The sequence below is a fragment of the Aquila chrysaetos genome, chromosome 2 (assembly GCF_900496995.4).
Source record: "Aquila chrysaetos chrysaetos chromosome 2, bAquChr1.4, whole genome shotgun sequence".
In the NCBI taxonomy this organism is placed as follows: Eukaryota; Metazoa; Chordata; class Aves; order Accipitriformes; family Accipitridae; genus Aquila; species Aquila chrysaetos.
In genome coordinates this window covers 6,014,360-6,039,937 of record NC_044005.1, presented here as the reverse complement: position 1 = coordinate 6,039,937, position 25,578 = coordinate 6,014,360, and the positions used below count along the sequence as shown (strand labels likewise).

The window sequence follows — 25,578 nt, the reverse complement described above, 5'->3', positions numbered from 1 at the left end:
GACTTTTCATAGTCACGGGGCCACATGGCAAGACACATTGCAAAGTTTGTGGGAATGCTGTGTTATCTCAAGCCCTCATGAAATAACAGGCTGTCAAGATCTTAACTCGGTTTTGGAGCAAAGAAAAAACTGCATTTGTGTGCAAGTGTGTACGTGCCCACATACTACAATGGAGGACTTTTTGACTCAGTGCTGCGGTTTTAACCCCATCAAGGTTAGGAAAGGTTAAGTTTTTCTAAATAATCTTCATTACTGCGTTACAGCTAAATGCCAGCTCTGCCACAGGTGAGGTCAGTCACCACTTGTAAACAAGTTAGTTATTCAAAGTGTTGGAAATACACAGCCTTACTTAGATGGTATTGACATTTCTGGTCTGTAATAGCTGTGTCATGAAAGCCCCTTAGCATGAGTTTGTGGGAATGGGTTCTGCAGGTACCTCTGGGTGTGGATGGACAGACAGTTATCCAAAAACAGACTTAAGAGAGGAAAAGTACGTGCTGAAAGGCAGCACATGAAAGTCCTCCAAGAATTAGTAAGCCCCACAGGCTAGCAATCCTGCTGAATCTGCCAGTAATAAACTCGGGACACCAAGAGTTTGCTGCGTCTGTGCAAGGCCCCCAGCATCAGCATTGGGTTGTCTAATTCTGACTGCATCCGCAAAGGCAGTGGCTGCACTATGCTGACAGAGACAAGAGGATTATATATACACCCGATGAAACAAGGCACCCTTTGAGGGACTTGGCAAACACCCACCTAGAAGCCATTGGCGCATCAGGACGACGCTCTGTTTCTGGGTAGATAGCTGGGCTTGGCCTTCCAACTGTTGCTCCAGCTGGAAAACAGAGAGAGCATGTGTGCGTGCGTGAGCGAAGTATGTGATCAGTTATCTACTATTAATAATAAAAGCTGGACTATTAATAGTAAGAGCTTAATCAATAAAAGGTGTTCTAATGAATATTGGTTGTGATATGTGTCTCCCTGTGACTTGATCCCCTAGCTGGGAAAAGGGAGTTTATAACAGATAGCGGCTAGTGTAATGAAAATTTGGGATCACATGAGAAAGAGATTGCTTATCCCACTCCCAACAACCAGCTCCTTTTTCCCTACGAATCTTCCCCTTCTCCTTTCCCCACAATAACCACACCTGTAAAATCAGCTGCTCTTCAAGCATTTTTTATGCACACCCAGGAGTGTAACTACGGCCCTGATCACGTCCCCAGAAGATCTGTCACAGGGTATTTATATCAACTCAGTGCACAGGACCCGTTTCTTCTCCAGGGAAGCAAAATAAATACTGAAAAAGCTATTAACTGGTGAGCTGGGTCTAGACATTTGCTCTTTGCCAGACAGGCAAGCCAAAGAGCCTGAGTGCATACATGCAGGAGGACAAGGGTGCTAATGAAGCAAGAGGATTTCAAGGTAGGCTGTCGTGACACTGATGTGCTCTGTTGCCACTGAACCCAAACTCCCTGAGCTGTGAGCCGCTGTAGCCCTTTGCAGATGCTATGCTTTTCACGTACTCTGCGGCAGCGCTGTTTGTCCCACATCCACACTTTCTATTTAAGATCTGTGAAGGTGGAGGTGTGTGGGAAAGTCGGACGATGAGTGGGAGTGATGTGAGACGCCAAAAGCTGTCGCTGCCACCATCTGCTCTGTCGCCTGAGCAAACCCCTGCAGTAGCCCATCGTTGGGACTAGCGGCTCTACCTAACTGCTTTCTCTTCTGTTTCTGTCACAGCCTTGTCGCCTTCCCCCCTTCTGGTCTCCCTAAAGTCAGCGGGGTCACAAGGTGGGGTCAAGAGTGTGGAGGTGAGAAGAGAAGGTCCATGTGTGTGCAGAGGAGGAGTGCAGACTGGAGGAGCTGAAGCAGATGGGCCATCGTCCTAGAAGGGCTCTGTATACCTGGGGGACATGCGAGGAATCCAGGCAGTGCAGAGGGAATGCGAGAAAGGTGTGAAGAAGGGGAACTCTGCAGTGACGAACTCGGGGGAGGCTCCTCGCAAAGCCCTTACATCCCTCATAAATCCCGTATCTCTCTTCTTAAATACTATCCCACGACTCAGTATGAGCCTATGCACTCTTCATAAGACCCATCATCAGCTTCCCATCCTGTCAGCTACGTCTCCTTGGAGAGGAAAACTGGAGAGCAAGAACAAGGCTGTCGTGGTGATGTGAGACGCAGACACAGTGACGGGACCAGCACACAACCAGTGGGTTCTGGAGGAGGAGGAATCATTGCCAAGGCAGCAGCGGAGGATGCCGACACATTAAAAAAATAAACAAACAAAAGCCTGTAGCAATTAAACATTCTGACACAGAGTTCAAGTTGCCTTATGATTTTGTGTGGTTTTATGTTCTTAATGTTTTTTTAAATTATTTTTTTATGGTTAGTATTTTATGCCCTTCCAGAATATGGAAATGCAGCTGAACTTTAAAGCATATGCAAACAATGATGCCTGAAAATATGTTTAAATGTCATTCTCACAACAGAGCCTTAACTCTGCCATGTTTGAGCAATACCCCAGTGTACCAAGAATACGTGCTCAGTTAGAATTACGCCTGACTGAGCTGGGAATTGTGTTCGAGAAGCTTTTCTCTGTTTGGGCTTTCTGTCAGGGAAATGATCCCGGAATTCCCCAAGTTACTACCTGGAGTGCTGTCTGCCATCGCTGGTTCTTTCAAGGACAGCAGGAGGAAAGCTGCACGGTTACTGTGCCTGATGAGAATATGCTCTCGCTGATGTGTGAATACTCATTCTGTTAAATTCTGTAAGATGCTCCTGAATATCACTCTGACAGGGGTCTTATAAAGACATAATATAATATACTTAATGTTGTTGCTCTTGAAATACTTGAAGTCTGAAAATTGGAGTAAAAGTTTAGATAATGTATGATTAATGTAAGGTCTAAGCACAATGTTTTCATCACCTGTTTCATCCCCACATCTCACCTGTTTCCAATATCTTCCTGTGCCATAATTACATGTTTACAATGCTATGCTTATGTTTTAAATTCAACCTTTTATGTAAAAACAATGACTCGGTTATGTTTTACAAAAATCACTGGCCCTACTTGAAATACATAGCCCATCGCTTCGTCCTAAACGTTTTATCGCTGGGTTAGGAAAGATCAGCGTTTACTGCTAATCACATCACTGTCTTTATAGTCCATTGGAAATCTTTTCGTAAATTACATTAATCAATCACAGTTAACAGGAGTTCTGAAATGCAAGCTGCAGCTTAAAAGTGGCTTAATTTAATGGATGGTCTTTCCAGAGCCTAGAAGTTATTGATAATAGAAGCCAGAGACTTAGAAATGTGCCAGGGTTTCATAACAAAATCCATCCACGCCGTGCTGGTTTAATCAAGGAAGCTGCTTGCATAATGTGAAAAGTGCTCGTGCTCTCCCGAATATGTAACTGTTGAAGAAACAGATGGTGATGCTAACCCGTAAGAATCAGACTATAAATACATTCAGGATAACAATATAAATGAAGATAATTATTCACAGTCTAAGGAGATGGTAGGACAATTAAGCCAGCTAGTAAGCAGAAGGTTGAGGGGAGTAAGAAGCAGGATCTCCCTAACACAATAAAAAATTATTCCCCAAATGCAGCTGGTTCCTGTAACTCTTGGGAGCGATGGTATCCTCTGACAAGCAAGGAAGAGGTCACCATAACTGTATAAAAATACAAGGAATGAAGAGTAGCCCACTGAAATCAGTGAAAACTCTCCGATTTATGTCAAATTTATAGGACAGTTTCTTTTGGCTAATGCAGTCCTTTTCTTTTTTTCTTTTTTTTTTTTTTTTCAAGACCCTGTTGGTATTCAAGCCACTGGCAGCAAAAAATCTTTTCGAATCTCATGCAGATGCGTTATTATCACAGAGGAGCACCGTGCGCTCTTCTGCAAGGAGCGGTGGTGAAAGCGATGCTGGTGCCTCGAGGTGGCAGCTACAGAACTATCCCGGAGGGTTAAAAGGGAACATTTTTCATAAAGAAAATGACTTTTCTGTACGAGTCCTGAAATACGGCTGCTCTCAGTTGAATTAATCCCCGCAGCGCACTTGCAAACATTGAAAACATAAAAGAATGTGTCCTGCAGCATAAACACTGCAGGCCCGAATGGGTACGGCAAGGAGGCACCATGCCCAGCTAATATTCTGTTCCCTTTAATGCCAAAATGCCAATCTGGACCCCTGCAGAGACTCGGATTTCAGCTGAACCCTATGCATATTTGAACAGCAAAGCATTATTATTTTTTCTTGGTCATAAAATAAAGTCGGTCTTTTGTGTCCCTACGTTGGATGGCTTTGTCCGTGTACTTGCTTTTAAGCCTCCTTAATCCCTATATACAGGCTAACTGAGGCACGTACCCATTTTTTTTCTCACAAAATCAGATAGCTGCATACTTAGGGCCGGCTTTAGACATAATAAAAGAGCAATTGCTCAGAGATCTGTTGTAGCTTTTGGAGCTCACAGAGTGTCTCCTCACCTTTTTCCAGCACACACAGATTCAAGGGCATCCACTTACCAGCTCTCCAAAAGGAGAAAGAGGAGGAACACCCATAGTCTTTCTATTGCTTGGGGTTCTGTTAACCTGGTTCCTGCTGTAGGATTTCAGCTTGATTAATGTGAATATTTCCAACACAAAAATCTGTATTTCTCTGCTCATAACCATTCAAAAAATTGTCTGTACTGCCCTAAAAATCCCCCCAAAGGGGAATAATGAAGACACTGGTGGTGTCTGAATGGAGAGCATCGCTGTTTCGCACTAAAACAGAGTCCACCTCCCGCCCAGGCGTCCTGATACCGCGTGTTACCCACGGCAAAGACCCCGTTCGTCCCTGTGGTGGGGGCTTTCAGCCCCTCCGTGCTGGTTTCGTACCGTGAGTGATGGAGTGGCAGTACTCAAAGTGCACTTCTTTAAAACCTGTGGATTCAGGGCTTTGGTTTAACCTCAAGTTTTGAGAAGCAAAAGCAAGCTGAAGTTTTCAAAGTCCCTCTGGGTATTATCTGAACAACTACATTTAAGATGTTCAAGAAGCTGAAGGTTTAATGTCAGGACAGTGCTTAGGGTTCGCTTGCTTTGAGGTGGTATGTCAAGTGCTTTTTTTTTATTGTCAGCCTAATTTTGTAGTGGAGTATGTAGGACGGGGGGAAAAAATATCCAAGCACTACAGGGAATTGACAGATGGTTCACGTTTTAGCTGAGACTCCAATATGCATGGGGATGGCTTCCTCAGCATTTTTTTTCTGGGAAAATTGTAATATGAGGCGTACTTTGATATTAACTGCATTGATTTTGTTAAAGGATGTGAAGAAGAGCGAGGGCTGTACTGTGATTCAGTTATGGAGGTGAGCATCGGTCCTCCTGGGCTGTATTCCCGGAGCAACTGCAACTGATTCCTGTGACCTTGGACCAGTCAGCAAAAGCCTGGTTCTACTCTGAAAAGTGACTGTGTAAAAATGGCACTTTCCTACTCAGCAGATCTGGTCGCTGTGTGCTCTCCAAGTTACATCTGCTGACTTTAGTGACAAAAATAAGTTCTTACGGCTTTCCTGCTCTGTGAGCACTGCAGAATGACGAGAGCTGTGAAAGCAGAAGCTGGATCCTGTGCCTCATTGTAGGACTAATTACTATAAATCAGAGCCAGCAGCGGGGCTGCACTGGCACCACTCGGCCTTGCACAGCTTTTCTGTTGGTGCCAGCGGTGAGGAACACGGAAGAAAGGAATCCAAGTTGATTCTCTTGATTGAGTTTTAATTGCAGATGGCATTTATCGGGTTTGCAGTTGGAGGAAAAAGAAATCTGTTCATCTGTAAGATGATTACATTTGAAATAATTGATTGGCCATAAACTTCCTGATACCTTTTTCAAAGTGGACTCATTTTAAACATACTTCCCTCCCTGTAACAGGGGATGCTGTTCTCACTTTCCCTGATTTAGACTCATTGCTACTTCATTCCAATGACTGCTGTTTAATGGGAAGAGCAGCTGCCCTTAAAACAGATGCTACCAGCTGATGTAAAGGTGAATTGTGTGATGGAGATGTGCACTGATTTGTGTGCTGGATGTCCCCAATATTCAATTTGGGAAAGTCATTCAGCAGCGAAATTAATGGTAACTATTTTAAAATTGCCTTTACCTTCTGTGGCATGTCCTGACATACTTAGGATAGCTGATATCATCTCATCACAGGTGCCGGGAGTAGCATCATCAGATGCAGTATTCTGATGTCAGGACAATGATTTTTTACTTCAGTTTATACATACAAAATGTGTCTTCATGTAAATTTATAAGTGACCCAGTCTCTTAATTAGGACACGTTGTTTGTACTTTTTGGTTTGTGCAATAAGGCTGCAACAGGAATATTACCTTTTAAAGAAATCCACTGTATTGTATTATTACTTTATACAACAGAGTTTGTTGTTATAATAATACACAGCTCTTATAAGGGACTCTTACATAAATTAGGTGGTATTATTTCCATTTTACAGAAGGGGAAATGAAAGCAGAGAGCAGTGAAGTTCAGTTTTGAAAGTCATCTAGCAAGTCAGAGCTGGGAATGGGACACGAGTCCCATGCTCCTTACCAGCTACGCTACCCGCATGGAAGAATAAACCAACTTACATCTGAATTTAATCTCTGAATTTCACCTGAGGTGTGAGAAGTCTTTGAAGGAAGAGACCAACAGAGGGTTGCACTGAAATGTCTTGAGCCAGAGCATTGGTAAGAAGGGAAAGGAACGGATGTTTCCTAACTTGCAGTGGAAGTGGGGACGGTTTTGCTCGGTTATGTATATGCTCTGTGGCATACCGAACTGAGTTAAAAATTAGTATTCCAATTAATAAAGCATAGAAATGAATAACAAAACAGTGGTGTCTGGTGATTCTGATTTCTGCCTCTTTCATCATGCCTCCTTCTTTCAGTCTGCAGATTTTTTTTGTTGATAACGCAGAAGCCTGTGATTTTGGCAGGTTATGCGGGGTAGAGAAACTTGCAGTGTATGAGGAATTTGCAATTTCAGGCAGGGGGAAAAAACATAGATAACTAGCTATTTTGGTTACAGTGATTATCAGTGAAATATTTAACCTTGAGAGTATACAGTGCCAATCCTAGTTCAGAGTCAGTCAAAGACAAGGGGGAAGTGAAAATCTCCAATCTATTAAGTGCTCTACATGCCTTAGAGAACAGTAGAGCATCAATTACACATGCTTTACATTTTAAATAACTTTCCTGACAATCTTAGAGGTCAGATAGAAAAAGGGTTGGAAAACAATATCCCTCGTTCTGAATCCAGGTCAACTGTTAGGGGTGAATTTTGTAAGCTACTGAAGCCAAGCCTCTGGCTCGAGCCTGGCGGACTCATCGCCAACGGCTCTCATTTCTGGCGGGGGGGGATCTTTGCTGTCCTGCCCCTCTCCCCGCACACGGGTGACCGAGCGGCTTGGGAATCAATCCCTGACCCGCCACAACGTGCAGTGCTGCACTGGAAAATAAGCCCTCATTGATTTCGGTTTGCTGTAAAATCTGTCTACACTGTTAACTTCAGAGGTGGCACCTCCTCCGCAGCTGAGCCATCCCCTCTTCTCAGTCAGAGCCCTCGGCCAAAATGAAACGGGCAGAACAGAAAATGAACCTGCGGAGAGTTTTGGGTCCCTAACCTGGGAGTTAATGGTGTTTAAAATGGCCACAAAAATGCAGCTCTTATCTCTTCCTTTCCCCCCCAGCTCTGTCTCCCTTACAAGAGAGAGCAGACATCCTTTCTCTTCATGTATTTGTATTTTTTTTAGAAAGATGCTGCAGCACTAGAAATACCGATTCATGAATAATTTCCCAGATTTTACAATTTACAGATGCAAAGCCAGAAGGGACTATTCTCATCGTTTTGTCTGACCGTTTGTTCCGCCAAGCCTACCTCTGAAGTTCTTTCTGATGTCTTTTGGCAATGACTGTCTTTATTGCTGATACAGGCATTTTTACACTTTATTTTCAACTCATGCAGAGGTTAGCAATATTACCCTGAAAGAAATTGCCCTGACCTACAACAAATCTGTCTTTTAAAAAAGTTTTAATATTGGATGCAGAATGCTACCAAAATGAATTGGGCTGTTTCCAGTTTGGTTGAAATCCAGCAGAAAACACTCTATTTCTCTAAAATTAGATAGGTAAAACATTGGGGTGAGTCTAGCAAAGAGAACAAGCCACTAATATAAACGTTATTTCCAGTAGCACAACAAACAGAAAAAAATAACGAACAATTACTTGATAAGGAATATCTCAGTTTTCTTCAATCAGTTCTGTTATTTACTTAAAGAGCTGAGCGTTCGGCATGTACCAACAGGTTAAATCTCACTTTCTCTGAAAAAAAGGAGCTTCATTTTATAGATGGTTACAGAGCTTCATTTTATAGAAGGCCAAGTGCAAGGTCCTGCACATGGGTCGGGGCAATCCCAAGCACAAATACAGGCTGGGCGATGAGTGCATTGAGAGCAGCCCTGCGGAGAAGGACTTGGGGGTATTAGCGGATGAAAAAACTGAATATGAGCCAGCAATGTGCGCTCGCAGCCCAGAAAGCCAACCGTATCCTGGGCTGCATCAAAAGAAACTTGACCACCAGGTCGAGGGAGGTGATTCTGCCCCTCTGCTCTGCTCTGGTGAGACCCCCCCTGCGGTACTGCGTTCAGCTCTGGGGTCCTCAGCACAGGAAAGATGTGGACCTGTTGGACCAGGTCCAGAGGAGGGCCACAAAGATGATGAGAGGGCTGGAGCACCTCTCCTATGAGGACAGGCTGGGAGAGTTGGGGTTGTTCAGCCTGGAGAAAAGAAGGCTCCAGGGAGACCTTATAGCAGCCTGCCAGTACCTAAAGGGGGGCTACAGGAAAGACGGGGAGGAACTCTTTATCAGGGAGTGCAGTGATAGGATGAGGGGTGACGGTTTTAAACTGAAAGAGGGTAGATTTAGATTAGCTACTAGGAAAAAATTCTTCACTGTGAGGGTGGTGAGGCACTGGAACAGGTTGCCCAGAGAAGCTGTGGATGCCCCATCCCTGGGAGCGTTCAAGGCCAGGTTGGATGGGGCTTTGAGCAACCTGGTCTAGTGGAAGGTGTCCCTGCCCATGGCAGGGGGGCTGGAACTAGGTGGTCTTTAAGGTCCCTTCCAACCCAAACCGTTCTGTGATTATAACTGGAAGTGCAGAGAGATTCACTGATTTGCTTCATGTAGAAGAACACATTCATAGCCAAGTCACAACTTTGACTCTCTTCTCCCTCTCCTATATCATTCCTCTACTCCCTCCTAGCAATTTCCCCCCAAATCTCTCTGCTGCAGTCATTCCCTCCTTTGAAAGAGCATTATTTATGGTCTCTTCTCACCTGTCCCTGCCCACCGCTAATGCTTTGCACCTGCTGCAGCACCGCTCTGAATGAGTCATTGCCCGAGACGGCGTATAAAATCCTGTGTGTGCAGCTGAGACCTTGTGGTGCCCCTGATGCCAGGCTGAAGGGGGAGGCGAGAGGAAGAGAAGCTGGTCTCTTCTTTTGGTTTTTGGAGGCAAGGTATGGGTTTCTGAGCTGCTGTTTGATGAAATGAGTTGATATGTACTTTGGGACCTGATGGTGTAAAGGGTTTCTGTTAGATTAGCTGGGGGGGTTCCTGGTGGGGAAAAAAACACAGGTGGGAGAAGGAAACCAGGAGTAAAATTGTTTGCTTTTCTTTCTCCCTGCCCAAATAGGTGCTTAAAACAAAGCAACAACAAAAAAGAAACTGAAATAAGCTCTCCTAATGTGCGTGGGATACCATTTAAGAAGTCGTCCTCCTTTGCAGAGAGAGCATTAGGGGAAGGTGACCTCTGCAGCTGAAAACACTGGAGGAGAATCTGTAATAGATGGAAAACTACTAATGCTGCTGTAGGCCTTGCTTTTGCATCTTCTTGTAAGCAAAGCGAGGGAGCCTGTCGGGTTAGATTCTGATCCCGGCTTGTGAGGAAGGCTTGGGTGCCTGGGCTGAGGCTCTGACTCGGATGCTTTAAAAAAAAAAAAAAAAAAAAATTAAAAAAAAAAACTTCCTTTTGGAGAAGGAGTAAAGGAAAACCCCGGCTGCCAGGCACCTCTCCTAAGGGATGCGGGTGGTGCGGAGTACAAAACCCCGTTAGGAGAAGGCGGGAACCGGGCGGAGCGGGCCGGCCCCCCGACACCGCCCCGCCGGGGGCCGGCCCGTTCCGCCCGTACGACCGGGGGGGGGGGGGGGAACGGGACTGGGGGCGAGCGCGGCGCGCCGCCGAGGTACCGGGAGGAGGCGGCGGGAGGCAGGTGAGGCCGGGGGTGGGCTGCGACCCTGGGGGGGGGGGGTGGTGGTGGGAGACGGACAGGACCCCCCCCCCCCCCCCCCCAAGCCGAATTTGCCCGGTGTTTATTCATATTTAATTTTTTTTTTTTCTTGGTAATGATGCTTTGGCTGCCCGCGGGGCAGCGCATCCTCGGTGCGGCTCTTTGTTCCCGGCGAGCGGGCTGGTCCTTCGAGCCCCGGGGGGTGGCCCTTCGGAAAATCCCTGGAGGGGGGGGGACACACGGACACGCACCCCGCTGTCCCTCTGTCCTGCTGCGGGCCTGGGCTGGAGAAATCGCCGGGTGGTTGGTTGTACTTGCTGCCTTGGCGTGGTGGGAGGCTGTAGGGAAAGGATGCGCTTCTGGGTCTTTAAAGCTCACCTGTAAATATGACTAAGGAGGACGGGAGGGATGGATCTGTGCCCCGCAAGCAGGCGCGCTGGGTGTAATCAAGCCTTGAGCTGTCCCTAATCCCATTCCCTTGCCATCAAGCGGGTTCTACCCGAGCTAAAAGGGCCTGACGAGGTGTATTTAATTTGATTTTAAACCTCCACCTGCAGAGACTCGTGATCCTCCAGGAGATCTACTGCGAGGTGTTGCTGTCTGCGTTGGGTGAGGCGCTGAAATTTCTGAGTGTTTGTCGCTGATTGGAATCTGAACGCTACCCTTCTGCTCCCAGTCAGTCTGGAGAGCAGTATTTCCATCCTTCTGGTGTTTGAAAACTGCTGCACCCTTTGGCCTCATTCTTAAGCCCCCCTCCTCCCCGTCTTTTTAATCCCTCAGGAATTTGGTAGACCTCTGACTTCTGTGGTGCCGTGGACCTGGCACGGGTCAGAAGCCATGAAGAACTATGCGGCTTTTACTTGCAAATCTGAGTAGGGATTTCCATAGGTGGTCTGTGCCGCTCTGAACAAAGCAAGCGATCACTTAGTGGTTGGGGGAATAATGCCTAAAACATGTCATGTCTCTCGCTTCTCAAAGAACTACTGCTGGAACACCAACGCTGGAAGTGGAGGTGATGTATTATGTATTAAGGAGCCTCACTAGGCTAGGACTGGTAGGAAGTTGCCCTTACAGAATATTAATATCTCACTTATTTGCTTGTAAGGATCTGTCCTCAAGGGTAGAGGAAGATGTGCCCCTCTGATACGTGGTTGTGTCTACATAGTTTTTCTTATCCGACTTGGGCTGTATTGGTGGCTGGCATAGAGTCGTGTTACTGTTGGGATTTCACTGTGAGCTGGTGGCTTAACTGGTGGAGGTCTGTTTACCTGGAGTATGTGCTGTAAGAGCATCAGCTCTACAATTCACTTGGTTGAACTGGGCAAGGACATAATGTGAGATGAAATGAAGGCATTTCTCAGCTTGTGTGCAAAAGTAGGAGTTGGAGTTCTGCAGTGTATTATCTGCTGGCTTTTGTATTCAGCACGAGTAATAACACTTGAATAGCATACATTAGCACTCCAGTAACACAGCATTTGATTGCTGGCAGTTGCTGGACTTGTATGTTTTGGCTAAATCTTCACATTAAAAGATTTGCAGCATCTTTGTCTACTTCCCTTATCAGTCGGCAGATGAATTGCAAAGCCGAGTGCATCCAGGACTGTTCAGCCAGTCAAAGCTTGGCATAATCAAGCTTATACTTGGAGGTGTGAAAAGCCGTCTTCTGCAAAGGCTAGGCAGTGATTTGTCTGAAGCTGACCTGTTAATCTCCTGTGCTCTCTGCTACATGATGCATGCAGCCACTTCAGCTTCAGAGTGCAAGGGTCCTCTCTGTGTGGGAGAGGGATTGTTAGAACAGGGTTATTAATTCAAGTGAGTCAAAAGCTCGATGCTTTTTTTTAATGTTTCAACAATTCTGGAAAAACAGCTGCCAGAACTTGCTAAAGGCAGAAAATAACAGCGAAGGGTTTTCTTGGGGATTTTCCCAAAGTAAGCTGGCTGGGTGAAACCCTAAAAAGCCATCCTAGGGAGTAGCTGCATACGACTGAGGCAGAGGGGAGAGTTTCATCCTTTGCAGCATGTGTCCACAGACCACTGGTCCATGTAAGGAACTGCTGTAGAATGAGAGAAATCTGGTCTGCTCTGGGCTTGTCCCCTTCAAGCTTGCCCTGTTGGAGTGACCGTAACAGGCTGGGGTTCCTTCTGAGCTGGCTTTTGTCAGACCTCCCAAGAGCTGACTCTTCAAACAGGTCTCTCAAATTCACAAAGGGGGTTAATGTTTTAATAACTATTGCTAGTGCTAATTGTAAGGAGCAAGGAAGCAGCCTGAAAGATCAAACTGAGTCTGCAAGACTGCTTCAGCTGGTGACTGATTTGTCTTTATTGTCCCTCAGCTAGGTGACTTGTCCACAATAGTAAATGGTTCCTGTTCTGATGGGCAGCTTCTGGAGATGCCTGGTTTTGGCAGCTGTTTTTAGCCTGGAAGTCCTTTGTGCTTCTTTCCAGCCTACCAGGTGTTAAAAGAAAACTTTTTTTTTTCCATGCTAAAGATAAAACTTCTTGGCTGTCTGCAGTTGTGCTGCCTTTGCGGGTAGGAGAACTGCATCTCTTGGGATTTGTTGTTATTAAGTGCAGGGGAAGTAGCTGGTGTTGTCTCTTGCCCTCTGTGTGTGCTTCCTATTTGAAGCAAGGATTAGTTTTCCACCGAGAGCCTGGCCGGTACTTGGCAGCAGTCCTCCAGGGCTTCGGCTTGGAGAATGCCAGGTGAAATCTGGGGACAAGGAGTTCCTGCGGCATGAAATACTGAGTTGTTTTACAGCTTCAAGCTAGTAGTGAAAAAGCTTAAGCTTACTACAGGGGAGGTGCTCGGTCAGAGCAGTATGCTCCAGCTTGCTTTTATCGCTTGGCTAAGGCTGTAGAGCAGGCTGACTATAAAAATAGCCAGATGGGAGGATAAATGTATAGCCCAATGCAGCTTCAGTAACAAACTGCTCTGCAGCAGGCTACCTGCTAAAACCTGTATCGCTTTTGCATTAAGTGCTACAGCAAGGTGTCAAACTCTGCTTAAGATGATAGCCAGGTCACTGCTGTTCATACATTGCCTAATCCAGCCTCTTCCTAAAGCTAAGTAGATCTTAAGCTCTGACTAATCTTCTTTGAAGCGTGAACTTGTGCCATTATCCTGCAACAAGCTCCATGCCACTATCTCCGGCTTTCATTGAATGTAGAGGTCTAGGTTAGCTTAGATCTTGTCGATTTCCTGAGCAAATAAGTGTCCAATGTTATTTTTGCCCTTTACAAATATAAGACTACAACCAATAGTGCTTTTCAGACTGGGGGAAAGAGTATGAGGCTGCCCAAAGTACCCTGGGAACTCTTGTATCAGGGTAGTACTTACTGCCATGTTATCTACTAGCCAGGAGGAGGAAAGGCTCTTAATACTTTTTTTTTAATGTTGTAATTAATGGTTGTCTAAAAGCCAGCCTTTTAGGGAGCAGCTTTCCCTCTTATTCACTGACGCTCTGGATCCTAGTAAAGATGGAGTAAGCTTGTTGGGAAGAGAGATTAATGTTTTGGTACTTCTGCTAACGACCTCCTGAATGTCTTGGGCTATTTGAGAATCTAGAGCTAGAAACCTACAAATGTATATACGTATGCATAATGTATATGACTGCAAGAGAAATGCTATGGCTGTCTTTCAAGTGCAGCTGGAGTTCTCTTTAGGTTTAACCACTGCTAAAACTACTTGTGTAGCCTAAAAAGAGTCCTGACTTCTAGAGAAGCTGTATTTAGATCCAAACTGTTCTTTAAAAAAAACAACCAAAACAACAAACTTCTTGATGTTTTAATAAGTCTGGTCTTAACTGACACTTGCTAAAGGGGTGTGAGGTGAACATAACTTCTATTCATCAGCATGGCAAGGCAGATGCATGTCATTGGGCACTAGCAATTTAACTTGCATAATATACTCTTAGTGCTTTTTAATTACAAAAGTGCATAAAGGATTAGCCTGGAAGAATAGATGAATACTGTCAGTTTTTAACTATTTTTTTTTTTCCGGGAAGGTAGAGGAGATAGACAGGTGGCCACCCATCCTCCAGAGAAAGGAGATGCTAAAAATAAAGTGGAAGGTATCTATGCTGTTGCTGGTGAACAGCTTCTTGGTGGCTTCTGTTTGTCCCTGAGCACCTGGTGCATGTGTGTGGCCTGTGACAGGGAATTATTCTAGCAGCAAAAACTGCTGAGGGCCAGGGCTGCAGGGAGAGTGGAAAAAGTGACTCAGTGTGCCCTGAAGGCTCAACCATATAATGGAGCCTGCAGCAGTTGACTCTGACTTGTGTCTCTAAGCTGGTAATGCTGAGATTGTCTTCTGTGCTACAGACAGCCCTGCAGATCGTAAGGGTCTTCAGCTAGAGAAGTCTTTCTCTCCTGGGTGGAATAAGAGGTATGTTTTACAGTGGAAATAAATAGTTGTGTGTGACCAGACCAGATATAATATAAGCTTTCTGATGTCTTGGTTGTGTTTAGCTGACTGGGCACATAACACTTTCCAAAAGGAGACAAATGTACATGAGCAGCAGGACACAGAGGGTCTTTTGAGTTAGACGGACTAGCACAAATGCTGTATTACTGAGATCCCCCTCCCTGTAACAGCGGTTACCTCTTGCACAGCATCACATGGGTGCATGAAAAGACACGGAGGAGCGATACACCCTTGTGTAACAAAACAGTGCTAGGCAGCTTGCTGCTGCACTGTGTGTGTGTGCAAATGCAAGTAATATTTATTTACATGCTGTTTGGGTGGGGAAACGAGGAGTGGGGGACCTCATCCTGGTGCCCATGAGCAAGACTGCAGAGGGTGATCTTTGCTCTTCTTTGGAAGACTGAGGGGGTGGTTCTGACGACCCCAACCTCTTACTAATATTCCTTACTCCTGCGGCTCGAAGGTAAGAGCAGTTCACTTGTGAAACTGAGACCATACCAGCCAAAGCAAGTGAAGTCGTTGATGGTTGGAGGCTTCTTGCAGTAGGGCTTGACTGTGCCACTGCCTCCTGGAAGTGGGAGGAGGACCTTACCAGATCTGCTGTGCGATGGAGGGCTGTTTGCTGCGCGCGTGAGACTTGTGTGACCAGCTGTCCCGCGTGTGGTGAGTGGGACCTTGGCTGGGATGGTCTTCTGCTGCTGAGTGATGGTGCAGCAAGCCCAGGACTGAGAGGCACCTGCCTGGAGGGAGGTGGCTGGGAGCAGGCTGCTGCTGCTGCGAGGTCCTCCATCTGTCCGGCAGCCTGAGCTGTGTTACTAGAGGCAACAGAGCCTGCCAAGAGCAAGCTGTCAGCTGGCTGGATCACTGCTGGGCTACTGGTTCAGTGCTCTCTTGGAAACTCTCAGAGCACACAATGATTATATACATGAAGCTTTCTGGAAGTGCCTCCATGGTGCAGTGCAGCATAGCAGCACTGCTGCATTAGCACAGTGTTTGTCTGGGCTGTAACCTTTCTCCGCGGGGCCAAGGAGCTCATACAGGACTAATGCAGCCCCAAAGCCTCCCGTTTTGGCTCTGGTCCTGTGTTGTGCCCTATTGACCCACCTCGTTCTCTGCGCGAGTTTCTTGGTTTCCTTCTGTGTCAATGCACAGAATGGGGATTGCCATAACAGGCCTGAGACTTCAGTCTGATTAGCCCTGAGAAGCATCAGTCCTGGACTTGGTAGAGGACAAACAGGTTGATCCTCATCATATGCTTGCAAGTCTGATGCCTGCAGGGTAGAGCAGAGCACTCTACCACTGGGGCGAGAGCTTGGCAAGGTCTGTCCTGGGCTTCAGATCAAGACTGGGTTTTGTCTGGCATGAGACTTCAGGTTGGGTAGGCTAGGAACAGTAAAATAGATGGAGAGATCTGTTGCTTGGGATGCGTAGGAGGGATCTGCTCAGAACTGGCCATAGACTAGCATGCTTGGAACTTGTCACCCAGTTATTTAAGGCCCTGGGTCAATAGGTGGTTATGGGTATGTGTAATCTTGGTTCCTTTTTCCTTTTCTAGGTCTCCCACTCTGGACTTGTCAGCCTTGCAGGCTTCTGGGCGCATCTCTTCTCAGCTATGAGTAGATCAATAGGATTTAGCATCTGTGTGGTCACCTGCAGCATCCTGCTCTTGTCCTCCAGTCCACCATGCCTTGCATCTCAGCCGCTGGAGGAGAGGGACATGACAAAGGTCCAGCATGGCCCCTGGGCAGGGAATGGGGTAGAAGATGAAGGGACAAGCGTGCTGAACTTGAAAAATAACCTGGGCCCTTCTGAGCAGACAGTCTCTGCAGAGCCATGTGGAGTGTCAGCGAAGCCATCCGGGACACCCTCAAATGATGCTTTCGCTGCAGAAGGAGAAATGCTGCCTGTAAGCCCGAGCCGTGTCACCCCAGGCAGCCGGGACCTGGGTCCTCGCGCCTCTGCTGCGGCAGTGGCCGCTGGAGATGAGGAGGAGGTTGGTCCCACAAAGTCAGAGCTGGATGAGGACGACGCATTCAAGGCCATGCTGACCACAGCTGTGACCACGCTGAACCCTGCCGTCCAGGAGGAGTCTGTCGGCGGCCCCATCAGCGAGACCACCACGGAGGGTGGTGTTGAAGTGGAGCACAGCTCTGCCGGCCTCTCGGCAAACCCCCTTTCTGGGACAGCTGAGGAGGAGGAGGTGGTGGAGAGCAGCTCTCACCCCTCAGCTGCACCCCAGCCCACACCGTACCCCAGCTCTCCCAGCTGGGAACCGGCAAGCGCCCGCCCTGTCATCCCGACTCCCCAGGCTCACGGCACGTCCTCCGAGGTGGGAACGCCAGGAGCTGGCACGGGGAGCCCTCTGAGGTCCCTGGCTGCGCGAGCGTCTGTGGCTGCAAAACGTCCCCTCGTGGTGACCGAGGCTTCCCTCCGCCTGGAAGCAGGGACAGGCGTCGGGCGAGGAGAGCTGCCCACCATGGCTGGCACCGTCACCGCCCGCCCTACGGACGCTGTGCTGCCCGACTGGGACGACACAAAACCGGGGGCCGCGAGTCAAGCGGGAAGCACGTCTCGTGAGGAGGCGACGGAGGACCTGGGGGCAACAGAACCATCCCAGACCCCGCGGGGACGTGTCGGGGAGGAAGAGGATGCAACGAGAGCGCTGCCATCCCCAGCGTCCCCTCCGCCGACTCCTGAGCTTGCCAAGGACACCAACTGCACGGTGCTGGTGCAAGGGGAGGAGTTGCCGGCGCCTTCCACAGGCAGCGGTGATGCTCTCCACGCTGCGAACCTGACGGGCGTAGGCACGGCAGATCTCGGCGCGCTGGAAAACGTAAACGCAGTCACAGCGGAGGAGGGAAAAAGCATTCCGTCGTCACAGCCGGAGGCTGCTGTGGTGACAGATACACAGTCCGATCTCTCTCCTACTCTGGAAAGCTCGTGGAAAGGTAAAACTTGCCTGTTACAGACACTTGCCTCTAAGTGTAGGTTTAGGAGGGATGCTCTTGGGAATGTGTGCTTCCTTTCAGGGAGATAAAGTGGAGAAAGGTGTGATCTTAATACCTGCAATAGAGGTAGGACACTTCTTCCTGCCAGGAAAGGCTATGGATCTTTGTGGAGGGGTAACAGCCTAAACGGGTAATTCACATCCATAAAGTACTGCCTGGCCTTGGCTGTTCCTACACACGATGTCCCTGTGTACAGGCAGGCACAGTCTGTTGGGTGGTACCCTGTCCTGGCTGTTATGTGAAGCAACTGTATTGAGCTGCCTCTTCTGCTCCTCCAGATGAGAGAGGGTGGCTGTGGTAGCAAACAGGGAAGCTGAGACTTGGAAAGGCTGTGGCAGCTGAGCCTGGGGTTGAAGGGCGTACTTGAGTATGGAGGTCTCTAAAGAATTGGAGTTTCATCAGCGGAGACTTGGTGCTAGTTAAAAAAAAAAACTTGGTTTGTTAACATTCTGCATGTGTGGTGTACTGCCAAAGCAGGGGCTTCAGTTTTGGTGCTCACATAGTGGTTGAGGCGGACAGCTGTAGCCTGGTTGCAGGCATCTTGCCTTGACCAGAGATATGTAAATCTGCTTTGAATAACCCTCTGGTATGCCTCTCCTGTGACTAGGGAGGGAGCCCAGCCTCCGACCCACTGGTTAAACACTTTATTTCAAGGAGGATAACACTCCCCCAAGTGTCCCTTTGATACGGCAAGTGCAAGGACCCAAAGGTGGTTCTTGCACTAGCTCAGTCTGAAGCCCTGCAAACAGGGAGCGGGGGGGGGGGGGAGATAATTCCTGGAGGGGGTTAAATTAATTAGCATCTGGGATCACCTGGCTCTCAACTGCTAGCTGTGGACAATTGCAGTCAGTGCAGAAGATGCAGAGATGATAGATGGCTATAAATGCTTCCTAAATCCAGGAATAGGCAAGCTGTACCGGTAGCCTGTGAGTAACTGACACCTTCCATGACTTGACAAGGATGCTCAGATCAAAAGATCTGTCCAGAGCTCTATGCTGTCCTCTAACAAAAGCTCCTGGTGTTGTCTCCCCACCCCAGAGTGGAAGCTGTGGCCAGGCTGCTCTGACTGTCCAGTGTTTGTGCCAACTCTGTTACTAGCAGGCAGAAATCTTCCTCCTACACAACCTGTCACAGGCTGATGGTGTCACCCTGTACTGTACTTACCTGCAGAGATGGCACCTTCAGCCTAATGACAATGTTTCTACTCAGTGTTTAAAGTATAGGGGGAATGCTAAAAAAAGTCTGGTCAGGTGTTGGGCAATGATGTGTTCCTAGACTGGTGAGGACCATGAGCTGGGGTTTACGACTTTGTTTCGATTGCTGGGCATCTTTAATCTTGCCTCTCGAGCTACAGAGGCAAAAGGACAACTTCCCCTCACTGAATCCAAAAGATCTAGCTTTTCCTGTAAAAGAAGGGAAGCTAATTGCATGCTGGTGCTGAAACCTGACTGATTAATTTCTAGATTAATTTATAAGCACTTGACTTGTCAGCAGGTTCCTTCTCTGCTGTTTCCCAGATGTTGGGGAAACAACACTATCAATAAGACTTGTGCAACAAAAATAAACCCTTCTACAAAGCTGAAGTCTCATAGCCATGAGAGCCGGTTGCTAAAAGCACTGCTCTGGCAGCCTCAAATGCTCCAAATGGTATTTCACACCACAGGCCTTGCAGTGCTGTACTCACTTGGCATTGCTCCCCAGTGGGTCCACATGTCCCTCAGGGGCAATTAAGAAAATGAGGACTGATTCTGCTGCTTTTGTTCCTGTTATGCCCATTCTCACATCTGTCTCTATGCTGCACTGCTCTGATGATACTTGGCCGGACCTGCTGCTTGCTCTGTGGCTCTGGAAATGTTAATGCATGGAGTTATATTCCTTCAAATGTCTGCTCTTTTGCTGTCAGCTGTCCCGTGAGTTGGTCCTGACACGTGTTCTTGCTGTAGGTGTTACTCGGGAGGTGACAACAGTTGCCCAGGAGGCTGATGGTGCTCTGTCAGTTGTGACACCGGTGCCTGGTGCTACCCAGGGAACAGGAGCTGCAAGCCTGCCGCAGGAAAACAGTGGGGAGGACACCCAGATGCTGACTGCTCCTAGTACCACCCAGATGCTGGCGGCAACTGGTGCTTCCTCTATGGTGAACACTCCAGATGTAGAAGGTGGGGTTCCGCTTCAAGGACTGCGGGTTCATTTCTGCACAAGATGAGATGGTAACATCTGAAATCAATATCAATGCTTGGACGCTGAAGTCTCAACACACAGCATCTGTATTCTAAGTGACTTTTTTCTAGCCTTGTGCAGGCTGCCTCTAGCCCTGGGCTGCCACTGCTTTCTGCCTATGGTGCTAGATCCACCATGCTGAAACATGCCAGCGTATGGGTTTTTGCCCTAAATAACAGTAGAGTAGAGATTTAAAAAGAAAAATAAAAAAACTGCCCCCAAACAAACAACCCCCACACATGTATGCTTGCTAGAGAGCTGACTTTTAGCCATAGATGTTTAAGCCAGTTTTTATTTTGTGGAGGAACTAAAGGCAGTCACAGATTGCTGATGCTCAGTCTGAAGGGTGAAAATGTTTCATCGGGGTAACATAGGAGAAGTGGTGGTGGGATAGACACCCTCTTGCAAGAGTCTGGCAAGCCTGCATTGCTGTTCACTTTCAGGAATGGTGAGTTCTTATCAGGTTGATGTAGCTCATACAGAAATGCTTTAAGCAGTTGTGTTCATCTAGCTGCTGCCTACTGGCTTGACGTCACCTTGTCAGGTATGTGTAGGAGCCTGTCTTGTTGACAGGAGTGTAGCAAGGCTTCCCTTGGCACAAAGCTGACTTTGAGCTTGAGCTTATTTCTGCAGTAGCAGGTACCACTGTAATGAAACAGCTGCTGGGCAGCTTTTCTGGTAATTCTTATATTGCAGGGCATAAAAAGAAAAAACCTATTTGCGTTGTATCTCTTAAATTAAGGTCCCTTTGTAGGGGAGAGAAGGCTCTTCTGGCAGTTTCCACTAATTAATTTGCTTCTGGGATTTAATTATAAATTCAACTAACTTTTATCTTTGCAATAAGCAATTAGATCTGTCACTTGGTTCAGATCTCAACCAGTGTCTTAGTGCTCTGATCTTGCTATGGGGTGGTGACTAGCAGTCCTCAAAGCAACGGAAGGAAAACCTAGCTGAGTTTTTATTAAAGGGAACCTCCTGTGCTGGCTGTCCTGGAGGAGAAGCTTTCATTACAGCAGAGTCACTTGACACATCTTGAAAGAGGCAAGAGTTTAATAACTTCTACTCTGAATTAAGTTTTCATTAAGGAGTTTGTTCTTAAATGGTGGGGTTTTTGATATGGTTGTGTCAACCTGTTGCTGCTTCCTGTCTTCTGTAGATCTCACAGATGTGGTCCTGGTCACCAGTGAGAAGGTTCTTCCAGCTCCTGGTGGATTGTCTGCTACCCAGTCTGGACAGACAGAGGAGCCATCCAGCAGAACTGTGGTCCTGGTAACTCCGGCATCAATGACATCATCTGTCAGACGGACAGCTCTTCCATCTGTGAGGAGGATCAGTACAGCTGTGACCTATGGTCTGGACCGCCTGGAGTCAGAAGGTACCACTGATCCCAAGGCTAAGAGGCAGGCAGTTTCACGTGGAGTGGCACACTTGCCTTGACACCGAGTCCCCAATTTGTCTGTTTGGCACGCAGCTATGTGCATATGTTATTGTTCCTAATAAAGTTGTTGAACAACCTGTCCTCTTCCAGGAGGTACAGGAAGCAAGCAATGAACAGTGTCATGGAGGATGCCTGAAATTCAAGTGGCTGTGGTGGAAGGGATGGGGGCTTTCCCTTGGAGAGGGAGCAGCAGTGGTATTGCTGTTGCAGTAGAGTCTGGCTCTGTGCACCTCTAACTGCTGGTGTGTGCATCTGTTGCAGAGCCTCTGTACCAGGTAATGCTTGTGGGAATGTATTCAGACAGCTGGAGAGCCCTTGCCACTGTGCTGCTGAAATCCTCACCGCATGCAATGCAGGGGGATGTTCAGCATGGGATGGCTACCCCGGTGTCCAGCTGGCTGAAACCTTGCCAGAACAAGTGATGCCCTATTTACGCTCCCTGTGTGACACTGCTGGGAGAGGCAAAGGATGCATCCCCTTTGAGATGGTCTTCCAACTCAAAGCTACCTGCTAAGCTGCTGTCCCATCACTGGCTCTTCCAGCCTCGCCTCACCCCCCTGGGCTTCCTTCTCTTAAAGTGCTTTTGCCCGCTGCCAGTCTTGGAGTCTCTGCTCCCTGATTGTCTTCAGACAGTTGAAAGCCAGTGATGCAAATTCCACTGGGGCAAACACCCATCAGGAGAGGTTTAGGTGAAGTAAATCCCACTCTGGAGTTGGTCCGCAGCTCAGATCTGTTATCTCTTCAGCTCCTCCATGATTTTCCTGCAGAGAATTGTTTCACTCCTGCTTCTTGCTCTTTTTTCCTACTTAAACTCTTATCTGCTTGCTCATCTGTCCAGTTTTGTACTCCAGTGTCTGGACTGACACCACCTGGCAGGGATTAATCTTTCTGCCTGTTTCGCTCCCCTTCCTTTATCTTGACCTTCTCTTGCATTTGTATTTTACTGCAAAGGTTGGCAGCCCTCCAGGGGTGGCATGCCAGATGGTATTTTTCTTCTGATTAGAGGTGGGGTGCCATAGACAACAGCTAATCAGCATCTTTTTCTCTGCATGAAGCAATAACTCTCATTCCTGTTAAGTTTAGAGGGCAGCAGAAGCTGGGAGCCCTCCCCACTGCATGTGTGAGGTGCTGCAGCTCCTGCCCTCGGTCAGGCTTGCTGCTTGCTTTGAAGCCTGCCATCAGCTCTCAGCTACAGCACTCACCCCGTGCCGGCATGAATGTTGCATGTATCTGGCAAAGCAAGGATGTGGTGCTGATGATGGGAGAGTGGTGGCAGGGGAAGAAGGGGGAAAACCTGATCTTTCAGGCTGGGAAATAAGGTCTCTGCTTAGCCAGAGCAGTATGATTCAGGAGGCTAAACTGTTTCTGAGCCCTCTGGGATCTCCTTTAGAAGCCTGGTTTTCTGCACAGGAAGATAAGAGACTTCTGTTTCAACTGAGCATTGGTCTGTATTTAATGAGACTTTCTGCACAGGCATTTTAAAAAAATCTCTCTGCTCTGACATAGGACTGCTGTAACTTTCTTGGGTTCCTACTGAGCTCTCTTATGCAACCACAGGCCTGTTTTCTCTACTCTTGAATGTGCTCTGAGCTCCTCTAAGGGCGAATGTGGGCTGTAGCTAGGACCAGCTTTCCTAAATGATGACTTCAGCTAGAAGGCTGTGGGTTTCTTGGCTCTGGGGTATGGCTCTGCAGGTGCCTGTCATCCAAGGGACATGGTGCTCTCTGGTGTGCTGTGTGGTTTTGACAACTGGCACAGCTTTTGTGGTCTAAATCTCTGCTGATCAACCTAGACCTTAGTGCAGTGAGCCAGACTTTTTTCCTGGTGTTAGGAATCACCAATCCACATGGTGTAAAATGGGACAAATACCACTTGGGAACAGGCTTTCTGCCTGGGGATGCTACTGCCCCAATTAAGCACAAAGGAAGCTTTTGAGCTGTGACTCTGATTGCTTCTAATATCTCTTTCTCTGTGTAATGGCAATTAGGGGGTACCACATCCTCATGGTGGAGTGGTGTTTGGAAGCGTGCTTTCTGCTCCCCCCAAACTACAGCTCCTAGTGCTTACTCTCAGAATATCTAGATGGTGCCAGGTACAAGGTGCTTGGGAGTGCTTTCCTATAAAGGTACACTGAGCTCCAGCTCAGGGTGCTCAAACTTTTGGGGGATGCAAGGTCAGACATCACTGCTGTTGCAGGCATGTGTTGGAGTCCCTAATGAGGGATCCTGGCGCTTTGTGGGGAGGCTGTGCCTCGCTCACCGGTGGAAGAAGTGCAGGGAGCTGAGTGAGGTTGGCTGGTCTCTGCTGCCTTCGGTGGGGTCTTGCTGACTTGCTTCACTGAGGGCCTGGCTCATCATTAAATATAAACCCCTGCTGTTCAGCTAGCTCTGTTTCTTGGGGACCATCTGTGCCAAACTGCCTGTGGTTAATTGCATCAGTATATTCACCTACCTGGCTTGGATGCAAAACTGTTTTAAAAATCAAATTGCACAGACAAACATGAGGTGCTTTGAATATGTCTCTAGATGAGCTTATCTTCCTCTCTAGCGGACTCTGGAGAGATTAGCTGGCTAACAAATATTCTCCTACCTTGAATCTGTAGTGAGACTGGTTCTACTTGCCCTTCCTAGCCAGAGAAATCCTATAACGGGATTATAGGATGCGGGGACAGGACACAGCAGAGGATGAGGCTTACTTGTCTGGGAGACTAAATTATATATTTTGTTCCTGTGCCCAGAATTTGGGTGTCTCTCTAGCAAGCTAAAGACTGCAGCTTTCTCTGGAGGGCTTCTAGGTCCAAAGAGATATAATCTAGTTCGGCTTGCCCACTCAGGACCACTGTGTAAGGCCCCCAACACACTTTGAAAGGTGGCTCTTTTGAAAGAAACCACATTCCTTTTGAACTAGATTCCTTTGCTGTAATGTCTGCCATGGTAGGTATCGGCAGAGATGGCTGCACGCCTTAAGCATGGCAGCATTTGGCAGGTATAACTTTCCAAAGTGGTGGATAGGTTGCCGTGTTCCCTCTTGTGCAAGATCCTTGGAGTTTTTAGTTGAAACCTGATGGACAGAGCACGACTGCAGCTGGCTCCCCCCGGCTGGTCCTCAAGTAGCTCCTGTCACTGTTCCATGTGGGATGTGATCCAGGGATGCACTGAGGCTAAGCAGAAGATCGGTTAGTGCACTTTCTACGAGGCCCTTGAAGATCGCGTTATCCTTATGCGCTAATCCTAAAGGAGCGGTTAGTACAGAACCAGCCTGCTGCCGAGAGTGATGCCTCACCCATCGCAGCCTGGGTCACAACCAGTTCAGTCCGAACAGCTTACAGCACCATTGCCTGTGCCTGTTGGTGAGGGTGGGTTTGTATTTGTCAATGCAGACTCAAGGTTTGGTTTCTCCTGTGTGCCACCACCCTGCCTGGACAGCAAAAATTTGGCTGAAATGGCTGGAGATGGTGATTGTGGAGCAAGGTACGTGGGATAGAGAATGGGAAGATGTCTCAGCATTCATCAAACCATGCTAAGATTAATCTTTTCTGACATGTAAGGCAGATGTCACTGTGTTAGCTTCCAAGGCTGCCCAGATGCAGCAGTAACAGCTGTCTCTTGATGTACCTGTGTTTCAACCCACAAGTCCATAGGAGCCCTTCAGCTGATAGACCCCACGTACTGCCCTTACTGTGTCCAAGCTCATCGGGAAAACAGTTTAAGCTCAATGCTACCCACTCCCTGCAGCTCAGTAAGCTCTACCTTGGCCTGATTCAGTGTGAACTTGGGATTTAGAGACTGTTTACTTGTTTCTCCCTTCATCTCAAAATCACCACAAATAATCTGGCTCTTGCTACTCTCCCATAGGTGTTTTGATGAGAAATAAAAAGTGTTATGCATTGGTGTTTCTGATGTGCCTATTTTATTATTTTTTTTTGTGTACCCCTTACCCCCCCCAATCCAAAACTGCTCTGCAACACTGTGTAAGCCCTAAGGCTGGTTCCTGCTTGGTCATCTAAGCTTGCTTCAAGCTGTTGCTGCTGGGGGTGAGCTGCTTACACAGTTCAGCTGTCATGTAGCTTGGTGGATGTGGAGGGTGCTTAGAGCTTTTGTGAAAGCAGGAGATGCTCTACCTGTTGTATGGTGTCAGGAACAGTCAATAGCTCTGTGAAAATG

General features: G+C 47.6%; 1 protein-coding gene across 5 annotated transcripts in view; it reads left to right on the top strand.

Annotated features, from left to right (window-relative positions):
* Window positions 1-10,215: 10,215 nt before the first annotated feature.
* Window positions 10,216-25,578, top strand: part of ARMH4 (armadillo like helical domain containing 4) — a 72,703-nt gene continuing 57,340 nt past the window's right edge. For 3 of the 5 annotated variants that reach the window (XM_041120806.1, XM_041120798.1, XM_030003417.2), the window contains exons 1-5: window positions 10,277-10,311; window positions 10,887-10,938; window positions 16,308-17,700; window positions 19,704-19,916; window positions 21,134-21,352. In XM_041120806.1, the coding sequence (XP_040976740.1) occupies window positions 16,365-17,700; window positions 19,704-19,916; window positions 21,134-21,352 (1,768 nt within the window). In that variant the 5' untranslated portion in view covers window positions 10,277-10,311; window positions 10,887-10,938; window positions 16,308-16,364. Of the gene's footprint in view, window positions 10,312-10,886; window positions 10,939-16,307; window positions 17,701-19,703; window positions 19,917-21,133; window positions 21,353-25,578 lie in introns of all 5 variants that reach the window. The other 2 variants (XM_041120792.1, XM_041120782.1) reach the window with 2 other exon arrangements.